General features: G+C 44.1%; 1 protein-coding gene across 2 annotated transcripts in view; it reads right to left on the bottom strand.

Annotated features, from left to right (window-relative positions):
• LOC115173308 (dolichyl-diphosphooligosaccharide--protein glycosyltransferase subunit STT3B-like) overlaps positions 1-16,775 on the bottom strand; it is a 98,512-nt gene extending 81,737 nt beyond the window's left edge. Inside the window, exon 1 of one of the 2 annotated variants that reach the window (XM_029731292.1) lies at positions 16,281-16,775. In XM_029731292.1, coding sequence (XP_029587152.1) covers positions 16,281-16,540 — 260 coding nt within the window. In that variant the 5' untranslated portion in view covers positions 16,541-16,775. The remainder of the gene's footprint in view (positions 1-16,280) is intronic. The other variant, XM_029731291.1, reaches the window with a different exon arrangement.
• Between the last annotated feature and the right edge of the window lie 1,302 nt (positions 16,776-18,077).

Below are 18,077 nucleotides of genomic sequence, written 5' to 3'. Positions count from 1 at the left end.
TAACTAGCAAAGGATAAGAAAACATTAACAAATGTGCACACGTCGCTACATGCTATCTGCATACAGGCCTACTGCAGCTCTGATTGGTTATGGCGCACTGGTCTGTGTAGAGTACAAGCCTGAGGCGTGCGTCTCAATGCAATAGAATCCTACTCTGATGCGTTCTGCCTACAACTAAGTCTTGCATAGTTAGTTTTGTTTCAGTTTGTTGCATTGAAAGTGGCTAATATTCAGTTGACTCCCACAGTTGATCGTTTTAAACGGGGAAAACTCTAGAAAGTAGAGTGAAGTTCAATTTCGTGCTTTTCTCTACCGTGGGAGCTGTGTGCAGCTCAGAGGGAAAATTTGTTGCACCCCCCCATACTTTAACCTCTGAACAGCCTCAATTCGTCGTGGCATGGACTCTACAAGGTGTCAAAAAGCATTCCATAGGGATGCTGCCCATGTTGCCTCCAGTAATTCCCACAGGTTTGTCAAGTTGGCTGGATGTCCTTCGGGTGGTGGACCATTCTTGATACACGCAGGAAACTGTTGAGCGTGAAAGACCCAGCAGCATTGACAGACCGGTGCGCCTGGCACCTATTACTATACTCCGTTCAAAAAGGCACTTAAATCTTTAGTCTTCCCCATTCACCCTCTGAATGGCACACCTACATAATCCATGTCTCCATGTCAAGGCTTATAAATAAATAACGTATTTAACCCATCTCCCCTTCATCTACACTGATTGGCATCAATGGCTTTCACCTGGATTCACCTGGTCCGTCTGTCATGGAAAGAGCAGGTTTTCTTAATGTTTTGAACAGTGTACATTCCAGTAAAGCAGAGGAGTTCTTTTAATAGTGAAAGTGGTCCGTCATCATCCGAGAGGAGTTCATTCCTAAGTGGCTGTAACATCTCCCTTGATCTCTCGAAAAAAGCACCACATCAGTCGCTCAAGAAATATACTTTGAAGGTCGCAGCTTCACTTGGGATAAAAACAATGGGATGAGAAGATAATACTGCCACGGGGGCTTTTCAGCAGGGGCTAGAGGGAGGAGGGAGCCACCAACAAAAGGAAACCAGGGGAAATGTTGCTTTTGAAAACGTAACACGAGATTATGTAATCAAGGATCATACAAATGAATAATGACTAAGGTTTCAATGGGGTTTTATACCACATAATTCAGGAGACAGATGACTTGGAGTATTTCTATTTATTATAGATCCCCACTCTTCCTTCCATCAAATATTAGGGCAGTAATATATATACCATTTTTAAACAAATACATTTTACAACAGATTACACAATACAGTAAGTGTGTGCCCTCCAGCCACTACTCTACTACAAAACACAATTCAGGTGTACCTGTGTGTCGCTGTTCCATAAGGTGTATTTACCTCTTTTAAATGTGATTTTACTGCTTGCGTGAGTTGATGTGGAATAGGGTTTCATGTAGTACTGTGTGTCCGTTCATGACTAGGGGACTGAAGAGACCTCTGGTGGCATGTCTTGTGGTGTATGCATGGGTGTCTGAGCTGTGTGCCAGTAGTTTAAAAAACAGACGGCTCAGTACATTCAGCATGTCAATACTTCTTACAAAAACAAGTAGTGATGAAGTCAATCTCTCCTCCACTTTGAGCCATGAGTGATTGATATGCATGTTATTAATGTTAGCCCTACGTGTACATTTAAGGGCCAGCCGTGCTGCCCTGTTCTGGGCCAGTTGTACATTTTTCCCCAAGACCCTCTTTGTGGAACCTGACCACATGACTGGGCAGTAGTCCAGTTGCAACAAAACTAGGGCCTGAAGGACCTGCCTTGTTGATATTGTTGTTAAGGCAGAGCAGCGCTTCAGTATGGTCAGATCAGATTAAAACCATACTTGATTAGATAATCAGTCAGGCAGAAATGCAGGGATGACATGAGTGGAAAGAAGAAACCACGTAAGCTACTGCCGTCTTCGTTGGTCATTTCGGAACAGTCTTCCAAATCGTTTAGAAAGCCTTTGAGGAAATGAAGGTCGTTCCAAAGACACTTACCAAGTTAAGCTCACCTCTGCTGTCAACCTGGTTAGCGCCCGGGGCAACGACGCTGCGGCAGCATCCGTTTTGGCTCAGTTACTTAAAAGAACACCATAGGTGTGGGGAAGATATTCCTACAAAACCAATCCCGGCATCATGTTTCTTGCAAAACGATTGTCAATACTGACGGTGTGACAGGTCTTTCTGAAATAGTTTCTAGACTGAGAATGCAAAGAACACTTTAAAGCTTAGGCTAGCCTAGGCCCTACATCAAGACCAAACTTGACCAAAATCTAGGCTTGAAATTGGCTCTCTGGAGAATCAAAGACGATTTGATAAAAGACAACCAAAAGAGCGAACACTAGACTACACAATGGACTCTGGGATTTTTTTATTTCTGTCCCGTCTCGACTATCTGAGGAACTGTTCGTGACATGTTGGGGTCCAGGGTGGTGAGACGAGCGCAACCTCTTGCCGAATCCCTATCCTGTCTTAAGGCAATGTCGATCCATCCGTCATTTTGGCTTTCTGGAATAACAAATCATTTCCTGGTCCATGAGTGCAAACAGACGCCAACTAATTTTAACCTCACAAATAATAAAGTGTAAACAGTTTTATCATGGATTCTTATTTCAAGCTGTTCTTTGTAAACTCTAGACCCTAATAACCAACATTCTATCAAAACAAAGTGTTCTTTGCGAGGTAATTATTCACGGGTCCCCAGTTGTGGAGCAATAGTACGAGAGAACATTAATGGGCTTGGCACGACTCCAGAAAGCCTGTGGTGTTCTGTTCACGGTGCATGCATGTCTGTTAAGATGTGCATCACCAGCTTCATTAAACAAATCTTCATTTGTTTCCCCATTTGCAGGGGGAGGAAAATAGGTAAGGAATCTAGCTCCAGATTTATGATCCAATTGAAAGCGGACAACTCAAACTCAATAACCCCAGTAACCGAGAAACTGATGGGATGCGAGAGGAAGGATGTGGCACCTCCATTACCTTCACAATGCCTGTAAGTCAAAAGCAATTGTAAATGTTTTGTTAGGTGTCCAGTCACCAGACTGTTACTTGGCAGCAACAGCGCTGAAGGATAAAGCACCTGACCTTTAACCTTGAATGCGAGCCCTATCGCCATCCTTTCTATGAGTCATTCGCTGATAAACAAATACATGACGGAGCACGTTAACAAAATGCTTACTATCCCTCAAAGAACGATAAGAGACAAGGGCATCCTTCTACTGGTCAGGTCACAGCCGTGTGATACTGTAGCCACCCTGCAATTGGTTAGCGTACCATGGCTTCTGCACTGGCATAGCAATGGTACTGAGGGAATTCATGTTCCTGATACTGGTGAGGCGTTGATCAGATTGGCGTCAGCAATATCTTTTCCGAATCTGAAAAATCTGGATTTGTACTCTCAATATTGTCAGAATGGATGGTATCATGGCAAATACTGGTGAAAAGTGATACATCAGTGCCGTATCCACTAACGAATGGGCTCCCGAGTGCAGCGCTCTAAGGCACTGCATCTCAGTGATACATCAGTGCCGTATCCACTAACGAATGGGCTCCCGAGTGCAGCGCTCTAAGGCACTGCATCTCAGTACTACATCAGTGCCGTATCCACTAACGAGTGGGCTCCCGAGTGCAGCGCTCTAAGGCACTGCATCTCAGTGCTACATCAGTGCCGTATCCACTAACGAGTGGGCTCCCGAGTGCAGCGCTCTAAGGCACTGCATCTCAGTGCTACAGAAACCCTGGTTTGAATGGGACTCCCATGGGGCGGCAGACAACTGGCCCAGTGTCATCTGGGTTTGGCCGGTGTAGGCCGTCATTGTAAAGAAGAATTTGTTCATAACTGACTTTCCTAGTTAAAACAAAAAGGTTCAAATAAAAAAATAAATGTACTGACAGGTACTAAGTGACACTGCTACGGCTTGTGGTTTGGCTCACAGTTATCTGATAAATATACTGCTCAAAAAAATAAAGGGAACACTAAAATAACACATCCTAGATCTGAATGAATGAAATAATCTTATTAAATACTTTTTTCTTTACATAGTTGAATGTGCTGACAACAAAATCATATGAAAATAAATCAATGGAAATCCAGTTTATCAACCCATGGAGGACTGGATTTGGAGTCACACTCAAAATTAAAGTGGAAAACCACACTACAGGCTGATCCAACTTTTATGTAATGTCCTTAATACAAGTCAAAATGAGGCTCAGTAGTGTGTCTCCACGTGCCTGTATGACCTCCCTACAATGCCTGGGCATGCTCCTGATGAGGAGGCGGATGGTCTCCTGTGGGATCTCCTCCCAGACCTGGACTAAAGCATCCGCCAACTCCTGGACAGTCTGTGGTGCAACGTGGCGTTGGTGGATGGAGCGAGACATGATGTCCCAGATGTGCTCAATTGGATTCAGGTCTGGGGAACGGGCGGGCCAGTCCATAGCATCAATGCCTTCCTCTTGCAGGAACTGCTGACACACTCCAGCCACATGAGGTCTAGCATTGTCTTGCATTAGGATGAACCCAGGGCCAACCGCACGAGCATATGGTCTCACAAGGGGTCTGAGGATCTCATCTCGGTACCTAATGGCAGTCAGGCTACCTCTAACGAGCACATGGAGGGCTGTGCGGCCCCCCAAAGAAATGCCACCCCACACCATGACTGACCCACCGCCAAACCCGTCATGCTGGAGGATGTTGCAGGCAGCAGAACGTTCTCCACGGCGTCTCCAGACTCTGTCACGTCCTCAGTGTGAACCTGCTTTCATTTGTGAAGAGCACAGGGCGCCAGTGGCGAATTTGCCAATCTAGGTGTTCTCTTGCATATGCCAAACGTCCTGTACGGTGTTGGGCTGTAAGCACAACCCCCACCTGTGGATGTCGGACCCTCATACCACCCTCATGGAGTCTGTTTCTGACCGTTTGAGCAGACACATGCACATTTGTGGCCCCCTGGAGGTCATTTTGCAGGGCTCTGGCAGTGCTCCTCCTGCTCCTCCTTGCACAAAGGCGGAGGTAGCGGTCCTGCTGCTGGGTTGTTGCCCTCCTACGGCCTCCTCCACGTCTCCTGATGTCCTGGCCTGTCTCCTGGTAGCGCCTCCATGCTCTGGACACTACGCTGACAGACACAGCAAACCTTCTTGCCACAGCTCGCATTGATGTGCCATCCTGGATGAGCTGCACTACCTGAGCCACTTGTGTGGGTTGTAGACTCCATCTCATGCTACCACTAGAGTGAAAGCACTGCCAGCATTCAAAAGTGACCAAAACATGAGCCAGGAAGCATAGGAACTGAGAAGTGGTCTGTGGTCACCACCTGCAGAACCACTCCTTTATTGGGGGTGTCTTGCTTATTGCCTATAATTTCCACCTGTTGTCTATTCCATTTGCACAACAGCGTGTGAAATTTATTGTCAATCAGTGTTGCTTCCTAAGTGGACAGTTTGATTTCACAGAAGTGTGATTGACTTGGAGTTACATTGTGTTGTTTAAGTGTTCCCTTTATTTTTATGTTTCCGTTAGACTAACTAATGGAAACAGAAATGAGTTATAGAATGGCTCCACAATACATAGAAGTCACTTGAACACCCCCCCCACCCCCCCACAGCAAACCGAAAGGGCCAGTCCGTCCTATGGAGTTGGAGACTATAGGGATCAGTGCTGACAAGGGGCATTATGAAACGTGGGACATTGATTTGCATTTGGAAGGCCACTCACTTCCTCAACCACCAAGCTTCACATCAAGGACAAATTAAATTCAAGAGCTGCTGAAAAAAATTCATATTATATATTAATTTCTGAAAATCAATTTGAGGCTGAGGAGAGAGGAAGGAGCAAGAGGATAAAGGACTCTCTGCTTTTAATACTAAGACCGTTAGAATGAAATCTCTTGGATTTTAAAGGGTTCTGTCATGGGAAACTCAGTTATGATAAATAAACCTAGAGAAAAATAGAACAAATATTTTTTTTATTGAACGCTAGACGATTTGATTTGTGGTCATATTTGGTGATAATTAGGCTAACACAGCATGCTGTAAATACTATAGAAGATCCTTGAACTCAGTAGCACTGACAATCATTAGCAGCAAGTCACATCTCGCAAAATGGACTTTTTGTTAACTTTTCAAAGGACTGGAGAAGAGAAACCGTGGCAGTGCAGGCCTCTGATTAAACCTACACAATTTCAAAACACCAAGAAAGAGGCCGATGAAAATCAAAGGAGAAATAAAAATGTTTATACAGCAGTCTGAACTAACCGATAGTAAAATGTACAAAAGTGCATGAATTTTTTCTCTCCAGATATATCCTTGAGGGTATGCTATTAAAAAAATCTAAGAATACATTGAAATTGGATATTAAATAGCCTCTAATGGATTTGAGGGGCTCGCCTTCAGTGTTAATGATCATGACCAGCTCTGCACTAAGTACACTAAAATATAAAGTTCACTACACAAAAACGAACGAAAGAAGCAGATGCTAGATTAACCCATTACTTAAACTAGGCCTAACCTGCATGTTTGATTTGCTGGCATGCTTCCTTCACATCAAAAAAGCACTACCATTTTAATGTCCAATAACTTCCACTTCTCACAGAAGGACCCTGTGGTCAACTTTCATCTACTTATGTTGCGAAAACAGGCTTCCTGACTACGCTGAATGCATGCATGATCAGTATGCTCTGCACCCGTCAATCATACTGCTGTACCTCAGGTTTTTACCTCCATCAGGCTTAGTTCAGGGGCTGGCCTAACGTCAGGCTCACTTGATTCTCAGGGGGTTAAGACTGCCCCTCTCGTCCCCTCCTGTGGTTCTCCATGGCTACCCTGCGCAGACTACCTGTCAGAGTACTAGCAACTGCAAGGCGTGATTGAGTGAGGGGATTTGACAGTAATCTGACAGGCCCGTCTTTCTCTGGCTGTCACCGAATGCCAATCCATTCCAGCTGTCACTCTTAGACACCCCTCTCCCCATCATCCTTTACCCACTGCCCTTCACCTCTCCTTCCGCCTGAATGTCGCGGCACTATGATGACTACCCTGGGTAACCGTGTCCTTGAGTGGCTGTCAATGATTTGCCAACGTGAAACAAAAAAATGTGGCCTGAGCCGCCGTTCTATAATGTCACGGGTTGCGATGAAGCCATCTCTTTTTCATTGCAATGGGGGATGAACTGGAACACACTGCTTGAACAATAGCAGCATCTGCAGCAGGCAAACATGGGGGCAGTCGGACTGAACACAAGCTAGCGGCATATCTAAAATGGGCAAGGCGCCTCTATAGCCGTGCCAAGAGGACACTGTGTGCTTACAACAGACAGCAACTGAGATGGTGCCCATGTCCAGAGAGAACAATACACCAGGCCCCATTAAAATAAAACGCCCTGCCTCTGCCCTGGACGGCAGGACCAGATACACCAAGTAGCCAGCTGGCCAATCAGCTTGCCAGGTAACCAGCCAAAAGGGACAAACAACCCCAGAGAATCAGCCAGCCAATATGCTAGCAAAATCCACCAGTAACAGAATATGCCAGATGAGCTCACTGGAAACACCGATCAGCAGCCATCTAGTAAATGATTCTTCCAACCCACAAGAGGCAGACTATGGCCCAACCTTCACAATAGCCCTTGCCTTCACAGCCCTTTGCTTGCCGTTACGCTACCTTATCTAGACTGCTGTTTGAAGTTAAAACTTAAGGCTAGGGGGCACTATTTTCACATCTGGATGAAAAGCGTGTCCAAAGTAAACTGCCTGCTACTCAGGCCCAGAAGCAAGGATACGCATGGTAGATTTGGATAGAACACACTAAAGTTTCTAAAACTGTTAAAATTATGTTTGTGAGTATAACAGAACTTATTTGGCAGGCGAAACGCCGAGGACAAACCATCCAAGTTTTCTATGGGGAACTAGATTTATGAGGGACCTGGTTGCAGTTCTTATGGCTTCCACTAGATGTCAACAGTCTTTAGAAATTGGTTGATGTTTTTCATTTGAGAAATGAAGTAGCTGCCATTTCCTTTCTGGGAGTAGAGCCAAGTGTACTGTTGTGGTTGGGGCGCGCAACCTGAAGCTCGCTCCACTTTCATTTTTATCCGCCATTGAATATAGTTTATTCCATCTTAAATTGTATGGATTATTTACATTTAAAAATACCTAAAGTTGGATTAGGAAAGTTGTTTGAAAAGTTTGGATCAAGTTTACAGGTAATTTATTAGATACTTTGTAGTCATGTTGCGCTAGTTGGAACTGGTGTATTTTCTGAATCAAACATGGCAACAAAAAAAAAATTACTTTTGTCGCGTCTGGCGGGTTGAAATCTGATTTTCATGTGTTGGTATGCTGGGCGCTGTCCTCAGATAATCGCATGGTTTGCTTTCGCCGTAAAGCCTTTTTGAAATCTGACACCGTGGTTGGATTAACCTCTACGGGCTAGGGGGCAGTATTGAGAATTTTGGAAAAAAATATGTGCCCATTTTTAACTGCCTCCTACACCAACTCAGAAGCTAGAATATGCATATTATTGTTCAGGTTTGGATAGAAAACACCCTAAAGTTTCTAAAACTGTTTGAATGGTGTCTGTGAGTATAACCGAACTCCTATGGCAGGCAAAAACCTGAGAAGGTTTCATGCAGGAAGTACCCTGTCTGACAAGGTGTTGTTGTTCTTGCTTCTGTTTATTGAAGAGTCAGGATCTTAGCTGTAACGTGACAATTCCTAGGGCTCCAATAGGCTCTCAGAACCCGGGAAAAACCTGAACGATGACGAGGCAGCCTCAGGCTGAAACACAGAATCCCCTTTTCCAAGTGTCCCATCAGAGGACAATGGAATTAGGCGCGTGCGCGATTCGACCCTGTGCAGTATTTTCCTTCGGCTGTTTAGCTAATTGCAGATCCCATCAGTCTCACAAGAAATTCAACATTAGTCTTATAAATGGAAAATAACCCCCACAAGATTCCCTGCCCAATGAAAAACTGATAGGCTATTGCATTTTTGGGACAATTGATTCTCTCTCGCTCATGAGAGGCCTGGTGTGCGATAAGTGGCCTTTGGCCCCCACCGACCGATGGCTGTCAGCTTCTAGCATCATCCAGCCTCCGTTCCTTATATCCATTCCAGATAGATAGGCGATATCTCAGAGATCAATGGCCAACAAAGTTGACAAGAAAAAAAAAGAAAAAAGTTGTGGCCATCAATCCACCACTACATTAGTTATTCAGCACTGCGTAAATACTAACCATCCTCTCAGGGAGGGAAGTGAGAATGAAATCTCAGGACCTGGCAATGAGGGGCTTGCTTTTTTTTGTGCATCAGCAGATTAGGTCCCTTAGATTTCTGACCAACATTCTCGCCCTAGACTCCTGACGTTTCTGTTCACCGAGATGTAACGCCAAAGCAAGGGGGTGGCGAAAGTTGAAGCGTAACATTGACAGCCAGGTGGGCGCTCACACTACCGAAACAGAGCAATCATTCTGAGATAATACCTACGATGAGGTCACTGTTCCATCTGTTATTGCAAGATGGATAGGCTCTGCTGGTCATGGAACAACAACTGCATCCAAGTGCATGTGGGTAGGCAGACTATACAGAGAGAGAGCGGGAGAAAGTACTGGCTGAGGAGAACAGCAATTGTGAGCTGTTTTAATGTCAGTTAAAAGTGGTAGCCTGAGTGCAGCAATTGTGTGTAGTCTGAGGGAGAGGATGTAAAATAACATTTTTTTAAAAAGCCATAGGGTTTATTGGCAGAATACTACCCTACAGGTTTTGCAAGCGATACGTTTTATACCATTCCGCTAGTTCAAACATCCCCCCTGCACACACAGCCTCACACAGAGACGTCTAAAAAAGCCTAAGGCTTTATCTCCCACTCCCCAGGATGCTGGCCTCCTTCAGAAAGACATTGATATTTAAGGCCACTGGGGTCTTGGCGGTAAGCAATTAATCACATTAACAAATACTCCAGCGCGCTGTCGCCCTTTATCACGGTGATGCTGCATTGCCTCTGGGCTGCTGACAGGAAGAACCTCTCGTTAGGCAGCCTCGTAGCACACTTTCAGAATCACACCGTTAGGTATGCCTATGTATAATTAATTTGGGCTGAAAAGGGGAACGTCAGCAATTGCCAATTCCGTGCGAGTAACTCAACCACATTCCTCTTCCCAGCTGTGCACAGCTTTGTCCGTCCTTATGAAATGAGGGCTGTTTGTATAGGAGGGCCTTGCGCTTTGCTGCAGACGGCAACGACTCTGCAAAACCTGCTCGATCATTATTCACATTCATAATTCAAAAATAAGAAAAATGTCCATCTCAATGAAGCCGATTGAAATAAACAAAACAGGAATGCAGGTGCTTTATAGTCTTAGGTGTGCTTATTTCTACAGTGCGAGTGTATATAAACACACACATCACCCTCCTCCCCTTAGGCGGTAAACAGTATACCGACGTATTTGGAAATAGCCAAGGGATGGTTTTTCAAAACTTGGCTCATCACGCTCTAGCAACTCCTTGTGGTGGGACGGGCACCTGCAGGCTGACTTCAGTTGTCAGCTGAACAGTGTTTCCTCTGACATATTGGTGCAGTTGGCTTCCGGATTAAGCGAGCAGGTGCTAAGAAGCACGGTTTGGCGGGTCATTTTTCAGAGGACGCATGACGTCTCCCAAGCCCGTTGCAGTAATGAGACAAGGTTTGTGAATAGCACAACGGGAGAAAGCTTGAGCTGTGTATTGACAGGGGTCACGTTTTATATTGAAAGTCAGCGTTTTTTGGCTTCAATAGAGTGATCAGAGGGACGTGCAACTATAGTTTTCCTTCTCAGAAAATACATTACTGGAAACATTCGGCAGACAATAGCTTCATTTTCATCAGATGACAGAAGTGCAACACTATTTGGCTGGCAGTCACAAGAAAATGTGTGTACAATGAAAAAGCAAGGAATTCTTGGGGGAAAAAATGATGCATGGCAATCATATTTCTAATGTTTATCATAGGAAATGTAGCTGGCTACATTCTTTCTAATGTTTTGCTTACAACAGTAAGCTGGTCTGCACATGCTCTGAAGGCTGGGATGACGATTAGGCTGGCAGCTTTGTGAGGGTTAACACGTTTGAATGACTTACATACGTCCTCAGTGGAGTGCGTAGCCCACGTTGTCGTCGGGGGCTCTCCTTGGCAGCTCATTGGTCATTGTGCTCGAATCATGAGAAAAAGGGTATTTTTCCCTGCCACATACACCTTGTGTCCCACCTGAATTGCTCCTGCACTTTGTCCCTATACTTGTGTTCCGCCATCTTGAGCGATCTGCGTAGGTCATATTTGTACTGTTTAATCAACCCATTGTCCCCGGCAACCTTGCCCTGTTTATAAGCAGCGTCACTCACTAAGTTTTCCTACAAGGCTGCCATCAATCCACGGTTTCTGTGTCAGGAACATTTTGAAAAGACTAACGATATCACATTTTTTTGACTGAGTCGCCATATTCATTGATGTTATCTCCAGAGGCAACCCATAACATATTCCAGCCCATGTGATCAAAACAGTCTTGGAACGGGAATTCTGACTGGTCGGACCAATGCTGTACAGACCTAACCAACTGACCTTTACTCTACCCCGACGACAATCATCACTATTGCAGTTTAATATGCATATTGGCTGCATTCTCCTCTCTGTTCTCAGCCCATCTGCTCTTACCCCATCTTCTCAGAGCAGGCAGGCCTGTTGCCCGAGTGACTCCAGACTCCACAGACACAGCATGTACACATACTGCTCCAGAGCCATTAACATTCTTCCTTCAGACAAGCATGAGTCATATGTAGTCTCACATTTGCTTGTAAATGTCCAAACTCACCAAAAATTACATTTCGGAAGCGCCTACCTATATACAGCATGTATAACTTTGAGCTGGATTGCCTGTCTTTGCAATTAGTTTATTTTTGTTTGCACATTTAGCTAGCCAACACAGTAAATAGACAGGTAACTTATGTAAAATATTTAACAGTATGGAAAGGCTTAGGCTACAGTATTGCTGTGCGATATGAGCGCGACATCATTGCTCATTTCATCTCAGAGACTATACCAGGACATAGAAATCCAATCTATTGACAAACTAAATATTGAACAACAATGTCTTTTGTATGCCGTGGCCTAATGATAATAGTTCTGAATTATACAGCAAAAAAGGACGCCGTCACCAAAGAAGGCGAATGATGAGCGCCTGAATTAGAGGTCTGATTTATAAACGGGGAAACGTGCATATGTATGGTACGCCCCAAGTTTATAAATCAGTCTTTTCAGAAATGGCGCAAGCTGATCTTTAGCGTAACATTTCCACGACGGTTATAAAAAGAGGCCCCTCGGCTCTAAGCTCCTTCCTGCCAGCTCGGCTCCTACGCGTGCTGCAGGTGCCCAGGGTAGGAACAGCACGCGGCGGCCATATCGCCTCCACCACTGCCTCTGCACCCTGGGGATGGGTACGCGGGAAATGGAAGTTAATCGTGAGCTTAGCATCAACAACCTTGATTGAAGACAACAGGAGAATAAAGTGGTGCGAGTGATCGTTCCCTCTGTATTGGGTGTGATACAAATTCTGTTACGCCTGGGACTGGAGAGCGGAGTCTAACTGAAGCCAGAACACAATCAGCGTCTTTGGTATTGAAAATGTGCTTCAAAGAAATGCACAATGATTGGTCTCATCTCACGGGTCTCCTCAACGCGTGGATAATTAGCAGGAGCCTTCATCGTACAGCTACCTTTCCTCATCTGCAGGAGCCCAACAAAGGTTCCTTTTTACATGTCAATTCAATGATCATCAGGATGAATCTGTGATTCTAAATCGATGAGTCACTTCCAAGAGGGTGGGTAGAGTGATCCAATGCGAGAACACTAATGAGATAAAGATTCTTTCAACATGAGCACTCACTATCCAGAGTACATTTAAAATGCTGCTTTTGTTTAAAAAAAAAAAAAAAAAAAAAAATCACATAAAAACATTCCATCTCCTTGGTTAATTACCCATTTGAGGTACTTGCAATTCTGGCCTAGGCCTGCATTTGATGACATAGGTTAAATACAATTGGAACTATGGAGCCAAAGCACTGGTAAGCCCAATTCATTGCGGGGGATTGGATCAAATCAAGCCTTGTGCGGTGTGCGCCGAGAAATGCATTATAGGGACTCTGTTTTGTTTTACAAAGTTTGCCACCCACTGCAGGTAATTGGACACCACAGTGCACTGAATATTTCATTAGCTGTTGGACAGATGGCTGCGACAGATGCTGCAGGGAATAAACTTAGGTTTTGGGATACTCCTCAGCCAAGCCGCTGTTAGAGATATCTATGAGAATTGGATCTTTTTCCACATCCTGCTTTAGAGTAAGTGGAGTGAGTTGCACTATCCTTGCTTCAAATAATCTGCCTTGATACATGTTCAAGGTACATGTGAGAGACCAGGGATAACTGAAGGATAGACTGAGTCCAAGTTCCCTACATGTGCACTGTCTGGATGGAATCCACTTTCTTTTCAGTCAATAACCCAGACAGATGTTACAGCAGACATGGGGGGGGGGGTATGAATTTCAGTAAGCTCAATGACGTTTGCAATCCCTTCAGTCAGTCAACGCAGCATCTTGACGAATGAGATGTGCCGTAATTGTTTAAATGATCAATGCTGAAGTTAGACATGAGTTTCTACAAAAGAAACCTTACGCAGATTGACGTAGCCTTGTGTTTGAAAGAAGTAGCCTACAGACCGACCAAATTGGATTTATTATTACTGTAATACCCCCAACTGTTCTCCAAACGTCCAAGAGGGGTGGAGAATAATCTTAGAGAGCAGTGCTAAAGATAACAGGCTTGTCATGCCACTCGCAGACAAATGTTTGCATATTTCAATATTAGCTTGGCATACTGCTGACAGAGCCAATCTCGCATTTTCAAATTGCCTGCTTGTTCAACATAATGGTTAGTTTCATATAACTGGAGAGGAGGCTCAACCAAAAAGCAATAGTGGTATTATAGCATCTAGGCAACAAAGATTACCAACTCAGTCCTCAGATAAGCATGACATTTGTTTATAGCCATCCTCTAGCCTATTCTATTCTCGCTGGCAAGTAAAACACTTGATTCATTGATCACAAGCATTCGGACGTTGACAGCGATTTAATCAACAAAAAAAGGAAAAAAACAGACCAAGGCTCAACACAAACTCAATGTCATGAAAGAGAATTGATTTGAGGAACGCTCTTTGAATATACTCCTAACAGCAGCAAGAGTTACAAATCACCTGCTGCATCAAATATGACACGCCTGGTTTGAATGCATCTGGGAGAGCTTGATAGATGGGTGAATGAGCTCAGGTCACCTAGTACATCACACAGCTAGCGAACTATTTACCTTACAGAACGGCTGGGAAGCCATGTGACCACCCAAGGTAGTCCAGCAGGCAGCATATCAGACATAGGCAAAAATAATCAATGGCACCCTTTTCCCTATATAGTGCAATACTTTTGACCAGGACCCATTGGGTGTCATTTGGGACTCACACAGTGCAATTCTGCATCGAGTCTCCTTGTAATTTTGCTGAGGAGGTTCTCTGGTGCTCTACTTGAAGGTACTTCCTACAGACAACACACCTAGGTCTGGGCAAAGCTTGGTGCTTCGAACGGGAGAGGAATAATAGTAGTTGTGTGAAAAGTGCAACATTAGCCCAGGATCTACCAATTATCCCTGCTCGTTAACATAGCACGCTAGCAAATACTCAGTCTTCCAATCATTGCACTAACGTCAGTTAGCGTTGGCTAGCAAAACTTCCTTCATACTGGACACGGACATGAAAATGGTATCCACAAGTTCATCTGCCTCTGGGGATGTAGATGAAGGGCCTCATTGCCAAAAATCCCAAAGTTTCCCTTTAAAATGAGTGCACACCAACACTGCCTAGGCAGATTAAGATGCACTTCATTGATGATAATGCACTAATTCAGATGTTTAACTGCAGGGACAGCCTTGCTAACACCTTGGGCAATCATGTACACTACTAGCCAATACTTAACGGTCATTCCAGTAACAACACTTGAGTATTGGCTAGTAGTCTACATGAAATAAAAGCACATCAGTGCTATTTGAATGGGACACTGCAATACTGTTTTGATAACAATCCCAAAAATGAATGGCAGTGCAGCCAGTCGGCCAGTACAGTGTGAACCATTTTTGACAGATAAACAATAGCAGAATAATCCTGTGTACAGTGCAAAGGAATGGCCAAGAACAAATCGAGGGGAGACATGGCCCCTGGCTTCGGGGTTTTAATCCTGCCGTCATAAGAAATGCCACGTCAACTTTGTATTATAATTTGGCCGTGTCCAACTACATTCAAGCTGTCCAGTGGCCACATTAATGTTAGGAGGACAATACAATTGTGAAGAGCAGTACTTACATGCCTATTCTAAAGTATTAATCATTTCCACAACCTTTTGATGTTTTTGGGATGACTAATTATACTGTTTCACCTGAGATGCAGAACATAGTTGACCATGTCCTACCCAAAGTGAAGAGGCACCGACTGTCCTCTTGGAGCCACGATAACACTGGCTAGGATGCTCAACTTGGATGAGTGAGTGAATCGATGAATGCATGACTAGAACAGGGCTCTCCAACCCCAGTTGTAACTAACCTCATTCAATTGATCAACCAGCTAATTATTAGAATAAGGTGTGCTAGATTAGAGTCGGAGGGAACCTTCAGGGCGGCAGCTCTCCTGGACCAGGGTTGGAGAGCCCATCATCTAGAACAATAAAAGTTCTAGGCCTATTCCTCATGAGGAAATGTCATGGGTGTTCTGACTTCGGGGGCATTGCTTGCCTAGCTAACGTTACAGTAGTTAGCTAACAATCCGTCAGCCTATTTATAACACTGAGCATATTGTTGCTTTTCAGGTTGACCCGTGTTAGTTTTACAACGCTAGCTAGTTAGCTATTAGATTGGCTAGCTAAAGTTACTCATCATATTTGAAAAAAACCGTCCGGTGAAAGTTTTGCAACCGGTGAAGTTTTTGCATGATACAGTAGTCGACTACGAAAACTGCATTATGCGGCCAGGGAGACAAAAATCTCTCGACGTTACCGTGCAGTCAATAAAGCGAGGCATCAACCCATCTAGAACAGCAACAAGCATGAGTCGCTCGTGGCTAGCGATCCTATTTACCACAACGCAATCAAAAGAGTTTTGGGCTAACTAGCTAATATTGGAAATGAGTTTAGCTAACTACTTACCATGGATCGAACTCGTGGATGATGCTCTCGAACCGGATCACTGCAAAAAGTCTTGAACTGAAGCCTGCCAACCAGGCCAGAAAGAGAATGGTAAAGGAGAGTAAGGACTGCCACCCTGCTGGCTGTGCCAGTCCGCCAGAGAGGCCTCCTTTGCCCCCTCCTCCACACGCGGCGTTAGGTCGGCTGTTACCATGCAGCGAGCCCCCGGCATTCAAGGACGCTTTGTGCTTGCTGTCAGTGGCTGTGTGGTGCTCCGCCATATTCTGCGTGGTTTGAAAGAGCACGCTTCCCTATCTCCCTTTACTCCCGTTCAACTCCCTATATTTGGACGTGCTTTTCTCTCCTTATCTTCGCTGTAAATCCACCGGCTTTTTTTATTCACGTTTGTCAGTGACACCCACCATTACATACAGCACGCTCTTGCAAAAGTCAATGTGACTGATTGCTGATGGGAGGGAATGGGCGGAACCACAGGAAACACCGACAGCCTCTCACAGAACGACAGGTACGACAGGAGCCAAAGACTGCTGAGCCGTTGGATATTAAATAACCAATCCCGCGCAACTACTACGATGACAGACCGATTTATCTACCAATGGAACGTCAGAACCGACATAAGAACGTTGAAACCCTGGAAATGAATTTATTATAGGGGCTACAATATCATTTTTAGATCCGCTTAAAAATGAGTGATTGTGGTTTCTTTAATCATTTACTGTGTGGATTTGATCGTGATTCAAATGTTGGCCAAGCTGCACATAAAGTAGTTGCATGATACCTGTCCCTGACTCTGAGAATGGAATGGGTGGGTTGTCTTGTCTTGTAGACAGGAGAGAGACTGTGAGATTGTGAAGATGAATAATTTTAATGTGAAGTGATATTTCTATTGCCCTTGGAGGTTCTCTGCTGAGGCATGGGTATTAATAAAGATGTATGTGTTCTCCTCACTATTTGTCCCCCAGCAAAGACAAAAGTACACCATAAATCATTGTGTAACCTAGGTATAGTTCTATGGATAGTACAGTCTGCAGCTTTTATTCTATGCTTTTTAGATACATAGGCATCAACAGAGGAAATGGGTGAATTTTTTAATTGACTGTGATACAATTGATCGGAGATCAATAGATTGAATGATTGGTTGATTGAAATGCTATAATATTGGATTCTGCCACAAATGTATTTGTGTGTGCAATATCAAACACATTCATCACAATATGTTCCATGAGACAAGAAAGACTCATGGGCAGTTTACATCCCTGGAGGGAAAACTAATGTGGGTATTATAACAGTACTTATTACTACAATGCACCTCACTTTGTTTTCAACTGACATAAATACAAATAAAAAAAGGTATTCTTGACACATTGCTGGAATACAGCATCTGTTGCGTACTTGGCTGTTATATCTATATTAGGTACATCATTCAAGCCAACCTACACAGTCCTTGCCCTTGAACATTTCTCTTCACTGCATTTTACCCTGAAAAAGAATGAAGTAGCTTTTCTATGAAAAACAGGGTAATTGAATATACATTTTTAAAAAGTGATCTTCGGAAACACTGAATACGAATAGATGTTATGAAGAATGTGATATGAACAGAATGAAATAGATAGCCTATCTAAAAATGGTTTTATTCAACTCACTTCCCCACAATGCAACATCTGTGTTGCCTCTGTGTGGTACAACACACCGGCACTATAAACACAGAGAAGGCTATCAACTTTCACAGTCAACGTACAGCTGTACAGTACCATTGGGTCACATAGAAAATAGGAAGAATATTCATAGTGGAACATT

The sequence above is a fragment of the Salmo trutta genome, chromosome 34, assembly GCF_901001165.1.
Source record: "Salmo trutta chromosome 34, fSalTru1.1, whole genome shotgun sequence".
Taxonomy (NCBI): domain Eukaryota; kingdom Metazoa; phylum Chordata; class Actinopteri; order Salmoniformes; family Salmonidae; genus Salmo; species Salmo trutta.
Note: the sequence above shows the minus strand (reverse complement) of the source record. Positions and strands in the feature narration are given on the sequence as shown.